The 12,711-nt window shown below is 52.1% G+C and overlaps 4 protein-coding genes across 4 annotated transcripts; 2 read left to right on the top strand and 2 right to left on the bottom strand.

Moving 5' to 3' along the window:
- Positions 1-271: 271 nt before the first annotated feature.
- On the top strand, positions 272-1,865 carry N7482_006706 (CCCH zinc finger protein; the record flags this gene model as incomplete). The annotated part of the gene is made up of 4 exons (XM_056688831.1): positions 272-346; positions 407-550; positions 614-956; positions 1,027-1,865. The coding sequence occupies 4 exons, from the start codon at positions 272-274 to the stop codon at positions 1,863-1,865; spliced, it is 1,401 nt and encodes a 466-aa protein (XP_056541260.1).
- Positions 1,866-2,561: 696 nt separating this feature from the next.
- On the bottom strand, positions 2,562-4,594 carry N7482_006707 (uncharacterized protein; the record flags this gene model as incomplete). The annotated part of the gene is made up of 4 exons (XM_056688832.1): positions 2,562-2,865; positions 2,924-3,302; positions 3,364-4,264; positions 4,337-4,594. 4 exons carry the CDS (start codon positions 4,592-4,594, stop codon positions 2,562-2,564), a joined length of 1,842 nt encoding a protein of 613 aa, XP_056541261.1.
- A 468-nt stretch (positions 4,595-5,062) lies between these two features.
- On the top strand, positions 5,063-7,106 carry N7482_006708 (karyopherin alpha; the record flags this gene model as incomplete). The annotated part of the gene is made up of 3 exons (XM_056688833.1): positions 5,063-5,302; positions 5,620-6,129; positions 6,195-7,106. The coding sequence occupies 3 exons, from the start codon at positions 5,063-5,065 to the stop codon at positions 7,104-7,106; spliced, it is 1,662 nt and encodes a 553-aa protein (XP_056541262.1).
- Positions 7,107-8,581: 1,475 nt separating this feature from the next.
- On the bottom strand, positions 8,582-12,186 carry N7482_006709 (cohesin subunit IRR1; the record flags this gene model as incomplete). The annotated part of the gene is made up of 2 exons (XM_056688834.1): positions 8,582-11,688; positions 11,742-12,186. 2 exons carry the CDS (start codon positions 12,184-12,186, stop codon positions 8,582-8,584), a joined length of 3,552 nt encoding a protein of 1,183 aa, XP_056541263.1.
- Between the last annotated feature and the right edge of the window lie 525 nt (positions 12,187-12,711).

The following is a 12,711-nucleotide window of genomic DNA, read 5'->3' on the forward strand; positions in this document are numbered from 1 at the left end:
TTTTTTTTGGACAAGAATCAGATTAAGTCTAAGACACGGCAAGCTCCGTTTTGTTAAAGCGGAATCTTGCAGAAAAGAATCGCCTTTGACGCTTTCAGTGAGAGTTTTGTCTCAAAAAGGGCGAAGCGCCGTGTCACCGCGCAAGCGCCTGCCTACTTAATGCTATCTCGTTCCTGAAGGATCAATTCGCTCAACCTTCACCTCTTTTGATCTGTCTCTTTCCGGGACTTTACAGACCATTTTCCTAACCCTTAATCAACCACTACAAACAATGGATTCTTTACCATTTCTCGAACGATATCGCCAGTTAGGCACACTGGACCAGCAGAAGAACCAGCTTATCGAGGTAGGCGCCTTACTCCTTCCTTGGTGCTAACAAAGGCTAAATGCATGCGCTCCACGACAGGATCTTCTGAAACGAGTGACCGACCTAGAAGCCTCCTTCCAACAAGAGAAACTCGACCATGAACGCGAAACTCGTTTCAATCGCGATATCCAGCTACACGAGATGGAGTTGATGCAGCAGATATCGCAGATCAAGACTATTATGGTGAGCGCGCGTGGTGGGAAGACACCCCGGAGCATGCGCTGATACGTGGCTGGTTCCCTCCAGGACCGAGAACCTTTTGTCGTCGTGCTGCTCGACGGCGAGGGTATTATTTTTAAGGATGAATTTTTGCAGGCCGGAGAAGAAGGTGGCCGAAATGCCGCCGACCAACTCTACGCCGCGATCCACTCATACTTGAGGTCGAACCTCCCAAGCGTCACTACGCCCAAGATAATGATGAAAATTTACCTGAACGTGAGGGGATTTGGCGAGCAGTGTGCACGCAGTGGGCTCTTCGCGGAACCTGGAGCGATCCATGATTTTATTCGCGGCTTCAATGAGACCATGTCGTTCTCCGAGATTGTGGACATTGGACCTGGCAAGAACAAAGCGCAGCATAAAATTCAAGGTTTGTGGATCGCCTCTTGCTCCAGTCTGAAGGAATTGCGTCTAATCTGTTTTCATCTTCTACCGCACAGAGACCTTCCAAGTCTTCCTATACAATTGCCACTGTCACCAGATCTTCGTCGGTTGCCCCTCCAATTTTGAATATGCTCTATTCCTTGAGGATGTGTCAAAAGACAACGATCTCACTGGTCGTATCTCGCTTGTGGAAGGGGTTCCTTTCGAGAAAGAACTGGACGGTTTGAAAGGCTCATATCGGATCGCCAGATTTCCAGAAGTGTTTCGTTCAGCGAAAATGGCGCCGGCGTGGGCCACCGCTCCTTGGAAGAGCGCTCTGCCCTCGCGAACCTTAATGACACCTTCCCCCTCCCGACAATTCTCAAATCTTTCCAATCCCCCAACTTTGTCGCGGACTTCAACCAATACGAGTGCTTCAGGCGTCGCTCTATCAGCTACGACCCCGAACCTCAATGGCGGCTCTCCTGATTTCCAGCAAGTTAGTCGCTCCAAGACATCCGGTTCGGCGGCTCCCAAAACGGTGGAGCGCAACAAATACGGCCAGCGCGTAGACCGACTTGACTTCAAGAGCATTCCTCGTGATGACCTAAATCGCTTGAAGAAGCTCAAGCTGTGCAATTACCATTTCCTTCTCGGAGAGTGCCCTAACGAGGAGAACTGTTACCATGACCATGACCGTAAGTTGACCAAGCAGGAACTCCACATCCTGACAGCCATCGCGCGCATGACCCCTTGCCGATTCGGACTGGAGTGTGATGATCCCGAGTGCATCTACGGCCACCGTTGCCCTCAGAGCGAGCCTGGGAAAAAGACCTGTTTCCGTGGCGATAGCTGCCGCTTTGAGCCCGTTGCCCACGGCATCGACACCAACATCGTCAAAGTGACGAAAATTTAAATGGTCACTGAAATTCCATTATTTTATACTGCCAGAGGGGGCTTTCCTGTTCTCAATATCTCTGCGGCGAATTGAATAAATCCTTCTTCTTTCGGATCTTGTTTCAGGGGCGTCTTCTTCTCGACTGTGGCGTGATGAGGGCATACATGGGTTCGTTTTCTGCAAATTACGGCGTCGAGGTGGCGTCGCATGCATTTTCCCGCAGTTCGACCTGGTGAAACAGAACAAAGATCGGCTGTTTCCCTGGCCTGCAGTCTTCAATTTCGCGTGTGGGTTCTCGCCTAACCTGGTACCTAGTGTTTTCTTTCTCTCTGCTCTCTGATTATTTCTGTTTTCGGGGGTCCAACACAAATTTGCCGAACGTATCTCTTACTTGATGGGCGTTTTCTTTTCTTCTCTTTCGGAGTCACCAGGAATGGCGTATGAGATGGACTTTACTTAACACTGCAGGTCATGATGTTATTCATCGTTCCGTGCAGAATGAGGGTCGGGTTAGGAGGTTCCGGGGTGTTGATTTATCTCACGATGCACTGATGCAAGCTGGAACTGTATTAATGTTACTACAATATTCTGATTTGATATTTCGGATGAATTCCTACACGACTTATATCAATTACTGTGGTAGAGTTGCAGCAATGCTCCTAGTCACTATGCTAAACATCTCCCGTTGCCCGTGGATGCAGAAATGCTAGAAAATCATGAATGAATCGTCGTCCCGAACATGGCGAATCGTCTTTCCCACCCAAAGCAATCGGGCTCGACGCAAACCTGCCTGTCAGGCCCATCCACGACCATTGCGTCAGGGTTCCGTGGATGAGTACATGGTACACCGTACTCTTTGATGCAGCATTTGAAAGGTAACGAGGATGTCTTAGACGGAACCCAGTCTGCTGTGCTGCCAGTATCCGCAGCATGCTTTTGCTTGAGCTCTTCAAGGTCGCCCCACAGAATGAAGAGTTTCTCTCTGAGCTCTCCTAACCTTGAGGGATGGAGGCGGAGACTGTGCAACAAAATAATTAGCGAATGAGAACTAATAAATCAAAAGGACGGGGACTTACTTAGTAGGATCAAGGCTTAGCAGATGCACGCCTTCTGCACCCGTAACAAAAAGCTTCATCTGCTCTCGAGCTTGATCCCTCGGAACCTGAGGCTCTGTTCCTTCGACAAGAAGGCAAAACCGCCATTCCCACTCCATGCGTTGGGTGCTGGCCGCATTCTCGTTATCATCACCAGTCATAATAGACCCCATGGGGACTTGCACCGCAAAGTCTTCGAGATTCGGGGGAAAGAAATCAACCACACGGACTTCAGGTCGGTAGCAAACATTTTGGAAAGGGAGTCGGTAGGTGATTCCTCCGGAAAGTCTGTTGATGTGCGATTCGCCCGAGAGAATGTAATCTATAGAGCGGGGAGGGACATCGTAGGAGCGTGTTTTTACTGTTGCAGTAATGTTAGCATTTTTGTCCCCTTTGAAATCAGCGATTAATAATTAACTTACTGTAGTCGTTGGTCTTCGTTCGAGACACTGGCATTGACAGCGTCTTCCTGCCCTCCTCCACTTTCCCCTCCGGTTTCTTCTGATCGTTCTTCTTCCTTTTCGCAGCTTTCTTGGGATCCTCGCTCGGTTTGCCGTGTATTTTCCAGTATTCCTTCCGTCGTTCCATGAGCTCTCGAGCGCGATCGTCGTGGTCATCCGAGATCAGTCGAACGTGAATTTTATTCGGAAATCGTTTATCTTCATGAACAACAGCCTCTAGGCCGCTGTCACGTCCAGGCTTGATACGCGTGTATGTCAAAAGCACGAGCTTGCCACCACTGACATGTTCTCGCGCGAAAGTGGCGTGCGGTTCCCATAGGGTAACTTGTATTGTCATCTTTCCCCAGGGACCGGGCCAATTCTTCTTTCTGCGAGACAGATAGTCATAAGTATCTCCTTCCGTTCCCAAATCTCCGTCTTCTTTTTTTATGTCCATCAGAGATTCATTTGATGTGTAATCAGTGATGTACATGATACACTTCTCGCTATCGATTGTGTTCATTTTCACTACTTGGCCGAGAATTTGAACGAAGGGGCCTGGCTGCACATCTCTAATAAGTTGAAATGGCAGAAATCCACGCTTTGGGTTCGAAGCTGGCATGGACACTTGAACTACCTGGGACGTCTGCTGCAGGACTGGCTCTTGTAGCACAGATTGTGGCACCGTGGATTGTCCTGTTGTTGCAACCCCATCTAACAGCATCAACGCCGCTCGCTTCTCCAGTTGCTTGAGTGGAAAAGGAACAGGGCCCGTGGTAATGGATGGGCTCGAGCTGGGATCTGAGTCCGACCGGAAGATTGCCCAAGGGACCGTGTCATGCTGTGAGGCAACTCCGGTCGGCTTGTTTTGGAACATGTTGATCTAATGAACATAAAATCAGTCCATGCTTTACAACATGTGTTAGTAGGACGAGGTTCACTGGGAGACACCTACTCGAACGTTTCGTAGTAGAACTACATCATTGACGCGAGGATTGGGAAGAGCGTCCATAGTATCGCTAAAATACTTGACTTTTAGGCCACCATACCAGGTTGCTTTATCGAAGTGGCAGTCTTTAATAGTGAATGTGACACAGACTGAAGAGCCTTTTGTGCGATAGGGTGGCAGAGTGTCCACCACGACGCCGACGGTGCTGAGATGCCCCCGACGAGAGCACGCAGTGCTGATGTCCACCAGCTCAGAAGAGGCCATGCTCTGCATGAATCAGACCTCAGTAAGAGGCAGTTGTCAATGTCAACTTTTCCGGAAGCAGCGATCGACCCCTACAACGACTTTCTTCTGGGAAGTGGTGCAGCCGTTTCCTGTACGGTGCGGTTTCTCAGTGGATGTCCATCCTGGCTCGATCGGACACGGCGGGCCCTGTCACAAAACCCCGGAAAGGCACAGAGGCTGCAGGGGAATAATTGACTGTCAATGGTATTGGCTCTAGATTGCTCTTGAGCCGCCGACGGACGCCAGTTGTCGGCGAGACAAACGCGTGAAGAGTAAATAATGGGGAGCGTCACATGATCCCCCCTCCTTCCCACACGAATCCTTTCTTCCTCTTCTTCCTTCCCCCACATCTCTCCTTCCTCTCCCCCATCGCTTGCGCGCCCATCTCCATCAACTCTCTGACTCTTGATTTCGGAGGCGCGCTTTCTTTTCTCTACATCAGACACCATGGCGGAACGCTATATTCCCGAGCATCGCCGGACGCAGTTCAAGGCCAAGAACCAGTTCCGCCCCGATGAGCTCCGTCGCCGCCGCGAGGAGCAGCAGATCGAAATTCGCAAGCAGAAGCGTGAGGAGAACTTGGCCAAGCGACGTGGCATTCAGACTCGGGATGGTGGAATTGGTGTTGGTGGTGGCATGGCCGCCGCCACCGAGAGTGACGATGAGGCCAGTGCTATTGAGAGCGAGGTTAGTTCTACTTCCCCTACTTTCTTCGTTGTCTCTTTTGTTTGGAGCTTGAAGATCGCCTCGGGCGATTTTCTTTCTTCGTCATTTATCACCAAGTCACTTCCCCCCCTCCTTGACGGTCGCCTCTGGCCCACTCTTCCTTTGTTTTCATGATGCGATCATCAACATGGAATTTTTTTTCACCGCCCGGTTGCCATGGGGCCAACCCCTCCAACCCGGGCCGTTACCACACCCGACCCCACTATATGCTATATAGGCGCATGGCGAGAAAATAAAGAAAGAATACCGTGCCCCAGCTGACACGATGTATTTTCTAGCTCAACGTCGAACTCCCCCAGATGGTGAAGGGTGTCTTCTCCGACCAGGTTGAGGAGCAAATTCAGGCCACCACCAAGTTCCGCAAATTGCTATCCAAGGAGCGCAACCCCCCGATCGAGCGTGTTATCGAGACCGGCGTCGTCAGCCGCTTCGTCGAGTTCCTTCGCTCCCCTCACACCCTTGTGCAATTCGAGTCTGCCTGGGCTCTGACCAACATTGCGTCCGGATCTGCCCAGCAAACCCAGGTTGTCATCGAGGCCGGTGCTGTCCCCATCTTCGTTGAGCTTCTCAGCAGCCCCGAGCCCGATGTTCGGGAGCAGGCCGTCTGGGCCCTCGGAAACATTGCCGGTGACAGCCCTCACTGCCGCGACTTCGTTCTTGGTGCCGGTGCTCTACGCCCGCTCCTGAACCTCATCAACGATGGCCGTAAGCTGAGCATGCTCCGCAACGCGACCTGGACTCTCAGCAACTTCTGCCGTGGCAAGACCCCCCAGCCCGACTGGAACACAGTATGGTTTTCCCTCGACAACCCTGCTATCTATATTTTAGGCTTTTGGACTGACCATCAAACTAGATTGCCCCCGCTCTGCCTGTCCTCGCCAAGCTTATCTACATGCTGGACGATGAGGTGTTGATCGATGCTTGCTGGGCCATCTCCTACCTCTCCGATGGCGCCAACGACAAGATCCAGGCTGTGATTGAAGCAGGCATTCCTCGCCGCCTGGTCGAGCTCCTCATGCACGCCTCCACCTCTGTTCAGACCCCTGCCCTCCGTTCTGTTGGCAACATCGTCACCGGCGATGATGTCCAGACCCAGGTCATTATCAACTGCGGCTCCCTCCCTGCCTTGCTTTCTCTCCTGAGCTCTACCAAGGATGGCATCCGTAAGGAGGCTTGCTGGACTATCTCCAACGTCACTGCTGGTAACTCCAGCCAAATCCAGGCCGTTATTGATGCTGGCATTATTGCCCCTCTCATCAACCTTCTTGCTAACGGTGACTTCAAGACCCGCAAGGAAGCTTGCTGGGCTATCTCCAACGCCACCTCGGGTGGTCTCCAGAAGCCCGAGCAGATTCGCTACCTTGTCTCCCAAGGGTGTATCAAGCCCCTGTGCGACCTGCTTGCTTGCCCCGACAACAAGATCATCCAGGTTGCCCTTGATGGCCTTGAGAACATCCTGAAGGTTGGCGAGATGGACAAGGAGGCTGGCCAAGGTGAGGCCCGTGTTAACCGCTACGCTCTCTTCATCGAGGAGGCTGGTGGCATGGAGAAGATCCACGACTGCCAGAACAACGCCAACGAGGAGATCTACATGAAGGCCTACAACATCATCGAGAAATACTTCTCTGACGAGGATGAGGCTGCTGGCGAGATCGACGAGCTGGCTCCCCAGCAGACCCAGGCTGGTTTCACTCTCGGTACTGGCCAGCAGCAGCCCGCCGGTGGATTCAACTTCGCTAACGGTGGTGATTCCATGGACATGTAAATGGGACATATTTCTCCCATTTCTATCCATAATTACCTCGTGCGTGTTGTTTTGCTTGCACCTGTTTGCACCATTTTCTCCATCCAGGATTGTTTAGCACAAATTACGCTTAGCAGATTCTGCTGAACCATGAAGGTCTTCCGCTCAGACGATTCACATTCCCATCTCGGTTCTTTCCGGGCGCTACCCAATGCTCTTGTTGTGATGAAGCAGCAACCGCGTCATTGTCTATTCTCCATCCCCGCTGTTGCCTTAGGGTCTTGTCACGATTTTCCCTTTTCCATTTTGATTCACGATAAAGATTCACCGTCATGTAACCCCCTCCCTCCCCTCCCCCCCTTCCCCCCTTTTTAGCATCCTCATACACAGGCGTATTTTGTTTGCAGGATTGGTTGCTTTCTATTTATGTTAATGTCACCCCATTCTCGAATTCCTGGTGTCTCTCACTAGGGCCTTCCTTCCTCTACATGAAAGTCATCCCTCGCTCGCTGGCACCAGGGGCGTTTCTGTTGGCATATCTCTCCTCGGTAGATGCTGTTGCTTGCAATGAAATACCGGAGTCGGGGTGATCTCGCTGATGGTGTGGTTAAAATACGTCGCCTGGAACAATGGTTCGTCGATCCCACTACGTTTGTAGTTCTTCTCGCAATTTGCCAGAACAAATGCCACGTTTTACGCAGTTCAGCTTTGTTATTCCTACCAAGAAATAAACCCTGTGTCATCTACACTAGGTAGCGTAGATTGTATCCTCGTCGAGGAGACCCTGTCGCCCTCGTTTGTTTTTTTGGCATCGTCATTCTAGCTATCCTTGGAACGCTTGTTGGCATCTGGCCAGAGAGCACAACGGGGAAAGAAAGACAAGCCGATGGGCCCCATAATTTCGAGCTGTTGCATAGCATACCACCACACAGAGTTCCTGCACGTCGCATGGTGCTTGCAAAGACCGCTTCCAGGACAGTCTTGTTGCAGCTGCAAATCCGTCACGCTCTGTACGATGCAGTTTCGCAATCTACCTTGTGACATGATCTGCAGTTGGCATGTACTCAGCGTCCGTCTACTCGAAGAGCCACGTCCAGTGTATCGAAGCTTTATTTCCTGGGGTGCACGGTGTTTTTTCTCATATACCAAGAAGAACTCTAGCGTCAATATCGAGTGCCAAGGGACGTGGAAATGTTTTCTTTGCACAGTTCAAAATAGGAGAGGCTCAGTTGTTCTTGATACATACATATACATTTTTATAAATGAAGACCATTATCCTTTCAGCACAGGCAATGAATACCGAAGTCTGCAGAATTCATGGCCGTATTTTTCAGCGACAATTCGAAAGTTTGATAACGAACAGCAAAGAGAAATGTTAATTTAGACATCGGGAATATTAAGAGAGAAAAAGCGAAGGAAAAGGGGAAAGAAGATCGGCTCAAAAATACTGCACAGTCCTTCGTCGTATCACTTGATACCTTGATCACAGCAGCCATTTAATCGCCCATGACCTCATCCTCGTCTGATTCCGGTGCTGGTTCATTGAGCTCTTCGTTCTCATCGATTTCGCGGTCAATATCCTCCTCAACGAGTCCTCGAACACGCAAATCTTCCTCATCATCTTCCTCCACGGGATCAGAATTTCCACCCTCCTCCTCCTCATCATTGTCGACGCGCTCCGCAGACTTGAAGTCCTTACCTGCCGCGGGCGTCTGGCCTTCGGCAGCGCTGCCCTTGGCGGGCTGTTTGCCCTTGCTGCGGGGGGCATTGCGGGGCTTGCGCTCCTCCAAGTATGACAAAACCTCGCGGTAGTTCTGACCAAGGGCAGTCTTGTTACGAAGAAGTCGTTTCTTGAGAGCCCCGCGCTGCGAGCCAGAGGCATCGACCACGCGGCCAATGATGGCCAGAACGAGTTTGCCAGTCAACTCACAGAGACGCTGCTCCGCGACCATGCCGCTGCGGAGGCGCTCGTTCATCACGGCCTCATCCTCGGAGGCATTAGCTTCGTCGTCATCCTCGGGCTCATCCTCGGAAGCGGGCGCGTCATCCTCGGCAGGCTCAAGGTCGCGATTGGATTTTTTAGCAAACATGCGCTCCGCGCTGTGTTGGATTTTGGCGATAAGAGTTTGGGCATCGGACGGAACCTCGTGTACAAGGCTCTGAGCTTGGAACAGAACATCCTCGTCATTGCCAACACCCTGACCGACGTTGCGAAGAGTGCCGAAAAGAGTTTGGAGATCCAGGTATGTTGTAACAGCTGTGAATCGCAGATCATCCAGACCTGTGCGCTGTTGCATCATAGCAAGAAGCGCCGAGGCAAATGCCTCGCGGCTCTTTGTGAGCGCCTCGAAATACGATGTGTTAAAGAAGGCTTTCCCAGCATTCAATGCAGCTGTCAGAGCCTGCACCTTCCACATGAAATAGAAAAGCAAAATTCGGACGCTGTTGGCAATCACTTCGGTCTCCGCCCTGGCAATTTCTTCATCGTCATCCAGTCTGCGAACGCCACGCTGGGTCAGATGAAGGAGCGTGTTAAAGGGAGCCTCGGGATTATCCTTCTTGGATTTCGAGCGAGATTTTGGCACCGTCTCCAGGATCGTTGTGCAGTCGGTAATAGCAGAGAGATTAGATATGCGCGTGACAGTGTTGGCGAGGTCGGTGAGAGTCGGATCTGAGATGTAGGCGCCCGCTTGAACCTCCTTCTTGCGAGACAATGCGCTAAGAGTGTCGACCATATCATCCCACAGCTCCTGAACTTTGCCCTCGAGAGCCTCACGCATCTCCTCGGAGCTCTTGGCATGCAAGAAAGCGACGCTTGCTTCAGCCAAGACATCCTGATCGGAGTGGGTCAAGAATTGCTTGTTAATGTCATTCAGCAATGACGTGTATGCTATGGCATCCTTCTGGAGATCTTGAATAGTGTCCAAGTCTACCAGATGCTCCAGTCGCAGAACAGCAGATGCAGCCTCCGGTGCAGATCCGAATTTGTTGAGAAGTTGAGGGATAATCTGGGCGAGGCTGTGAGAGATTTCCTCCTGAAGCTCGGGAATCTTAGCGGTCAGTGCCTTGACCTTGCGTCCCCGCTTGTCGATGTCGGACTTTGCGACGTCAAGCACACGGAGTTTGACTGCGGCACAGAGAATCTCAAGGAGGATGGATTCCTGGCCCTCTTGCATCTTATACAAGGTCCGACCCACTCCGGTGGTATCATGTTCCTCCGGCTCATCCTCAATCTGTGAGTGGTCATAAAGTAGATAGCCAGCCAGGGATTGCCATTGAGAGAGCTCTTCCATGTAGGGATATATAGCCTCCGTTGCCAGAACGAAGCGTGACTCCGCGGGCGCCCCAGAAAGCATCCCCCGTGCTGTGGTTGGTTCAGGGGTTTCATCATCTCCACGGTCATCGTAAGCCTGGAAAATATCCACCAGTGTCTTAAACTTGATCCATGAGCGCTTGGGCGTCTCGAAGTCGTCTTCATCGTCGTCATCGGCAAATACCTCGTTCATTTCATCCCCCACCTCTTCGATCGACGATTCAAATGCATCCTGGACGTTGGCAACGAAGAAGCGGCCTGCCGTCTTCCGGATCCGAGGGTCTATGTCAAAGACTAATTTGCCGATGGCATCGATGTCGTCAGGTTCAAGCAAACCTGCCTCCCGGAGAGGGTTCAGCAACTCGATCGCAGCCACACGCACATTGATATCGGCATCCTGCGCAGCAATCTCAACGATGCGCGAGCGGAAACGATCAGTGAAGGAATGCAGAACGCCAATATTGTCCTTGTTCTCGTAGAGAGGCAGCAATTGCGTCAGCGCGACCAGTCGGGTCTGGGGTACGACGTCCGCAAGAGTCCACCCCAGGTACCGGAGGTACTGGCCTTCGAAGAACATTTCCCGGTAAATAGTGATCCATCGGCCAAGAGATGCCAGGCATTCGCCACGAATGCTGCCATCCACATCACGATAACGGTGGACGAAGACAAGATCGAATCCGTCCTGCAGAAAGTCGTCCAGGCGCTCGATCTTTCCTTCGCCTTCAGAGACGGCAGTCTGAATTGCTTCCACCCGGCCCTTGTTAACGGTCTTCTTTTTCTTCTCATTCTCAAGCTGCTTGCGAGAGGTCGTCACCGTGGCCGTCACTTCGCGTGCGATACCACACATAGCGGTTGTCATAGTTAGCGAAATGACAGCTGCCGTATGCCGGAATGGCCGGATACCCGCTGTTGACATGCTAGAAATCCAAATCTGGATATTTTCTAGCAGAGCCTCATCGGTGTAGAGGATCGAAGAGTGATGGAAAGTTTGAATTAATGCGGTGATAAATTCTTCGAGAACCGGCTGGAATGCGCGGAACTTCCTGACTTTGGAAATGAGCGGATAATCCGTGATTCCCTCCGCGAGGTACATCGTTTGTAGATCGCTAACACGATTAGGGGCATGGTCGATATCAGTCACCTGCTCCTGAGTGATTTCCAGATCGGCGCCTGTGCATCGGATGATGAAATTGACGAGGTCGGTCATGGCAGCTCCAGCATTGCGTTGGTATTGACTTAGCCACTGCGCAGCGGCCGTATCGGCATTATTGCTCTTTCCGAAAACCTCCGCTGATTGCATCTGTTAAATGAATTCTGTTCACGCATTAACCAGGGAATCTCACCATATAATCCTCGTTCACCCGAGGCAAGACTCGGCCGGACCTTGATCTTGCGGGGGCGCGATGTCGGGAGTCGACCGTTGACGGCGGGTCGGAAAGCCAGCTGTCTTCCCCCCGGGTTGCCCGTAACCTTGGGCTTCTTCGCGGCGTGCGAGCCTTTCTTAGCAGCAGTCTTCTTTGTACCAACCTTACGGGTAGCGCGTCGCTTTTCTCTTATCTCCTCTTCGTCGGTCTCGTCGTCGGCCGCGTCGTCGCTCTCCGATTCCGATACGTCGTTGTCACTGTCCGACTGGTCGAGCGCGTCGCCACGCTTGCGCTTACTGCTCGCGATTGCCTTGACAATGGAGTGGTCGGTCTGTGAAAAGACCTCGGGTCGTCGCGTCATGCGACCCGACTTGCGTCGGTCCTCTGCAGGAGTGGACGGGCTGCTTGGGTTGTCCTCCTCCATGATGGAGCGTGTGTGTGGTTGAAATTCAAGCGACTTCAATGGTGGGAGACGATCTGTGTCAGCCAGGATGGAGAGCCGAGGCGCCGATGGGAATCGGGGACGCTCGTACGTCAGGTCCAAACGCGCTCCGTGCAACGCGCCGTGCAACGGGAGCAAACAGGATCTGGCGGATGGGCGTGCCGGGAGAGGGCGAATCCGGCTTGGTTTTCTTTGGCTGCTGGGAGTCGCGGCGGCAAAATTTCAATGCATGCCAGAGCAGGTGCGCGATTCGATTGTCCGGGGAAAAATGAAAGAGCCCGATAGATAAAAAGAGCGGGGGTCTCGAGGAAGTGTAAAGGAGGTGCGACGCGACTGCGTGCCTGACAGCCTTGGCGCCTTACTGCCTTTCTGCCTTATTGCCTTGGAGAATTTCACGCTGCCTGAGGAGACGAGTGCCCTGGATGCCCGGCACTACAAATTACTAATCGAATCTGGCCCCTTGGAAGATGACATAATCCAACACAACCATGTGTTACCTAATCCGGC

This window comes from Penicillium canariense (assembly GCF_028826845.1).
Source record: "Penicillium canariense strain IBT 26290 chromosome Unknown utg000004l_segment0_segment0, whole genome shotgun sequence".
Classification (NCBI taxonomy): Eukaryota; Fungi; Ascomycota; class Eurotiomycetes; order Eurotiales; family Aspergillaceae; genus Penicillium; species Penicillium canariense.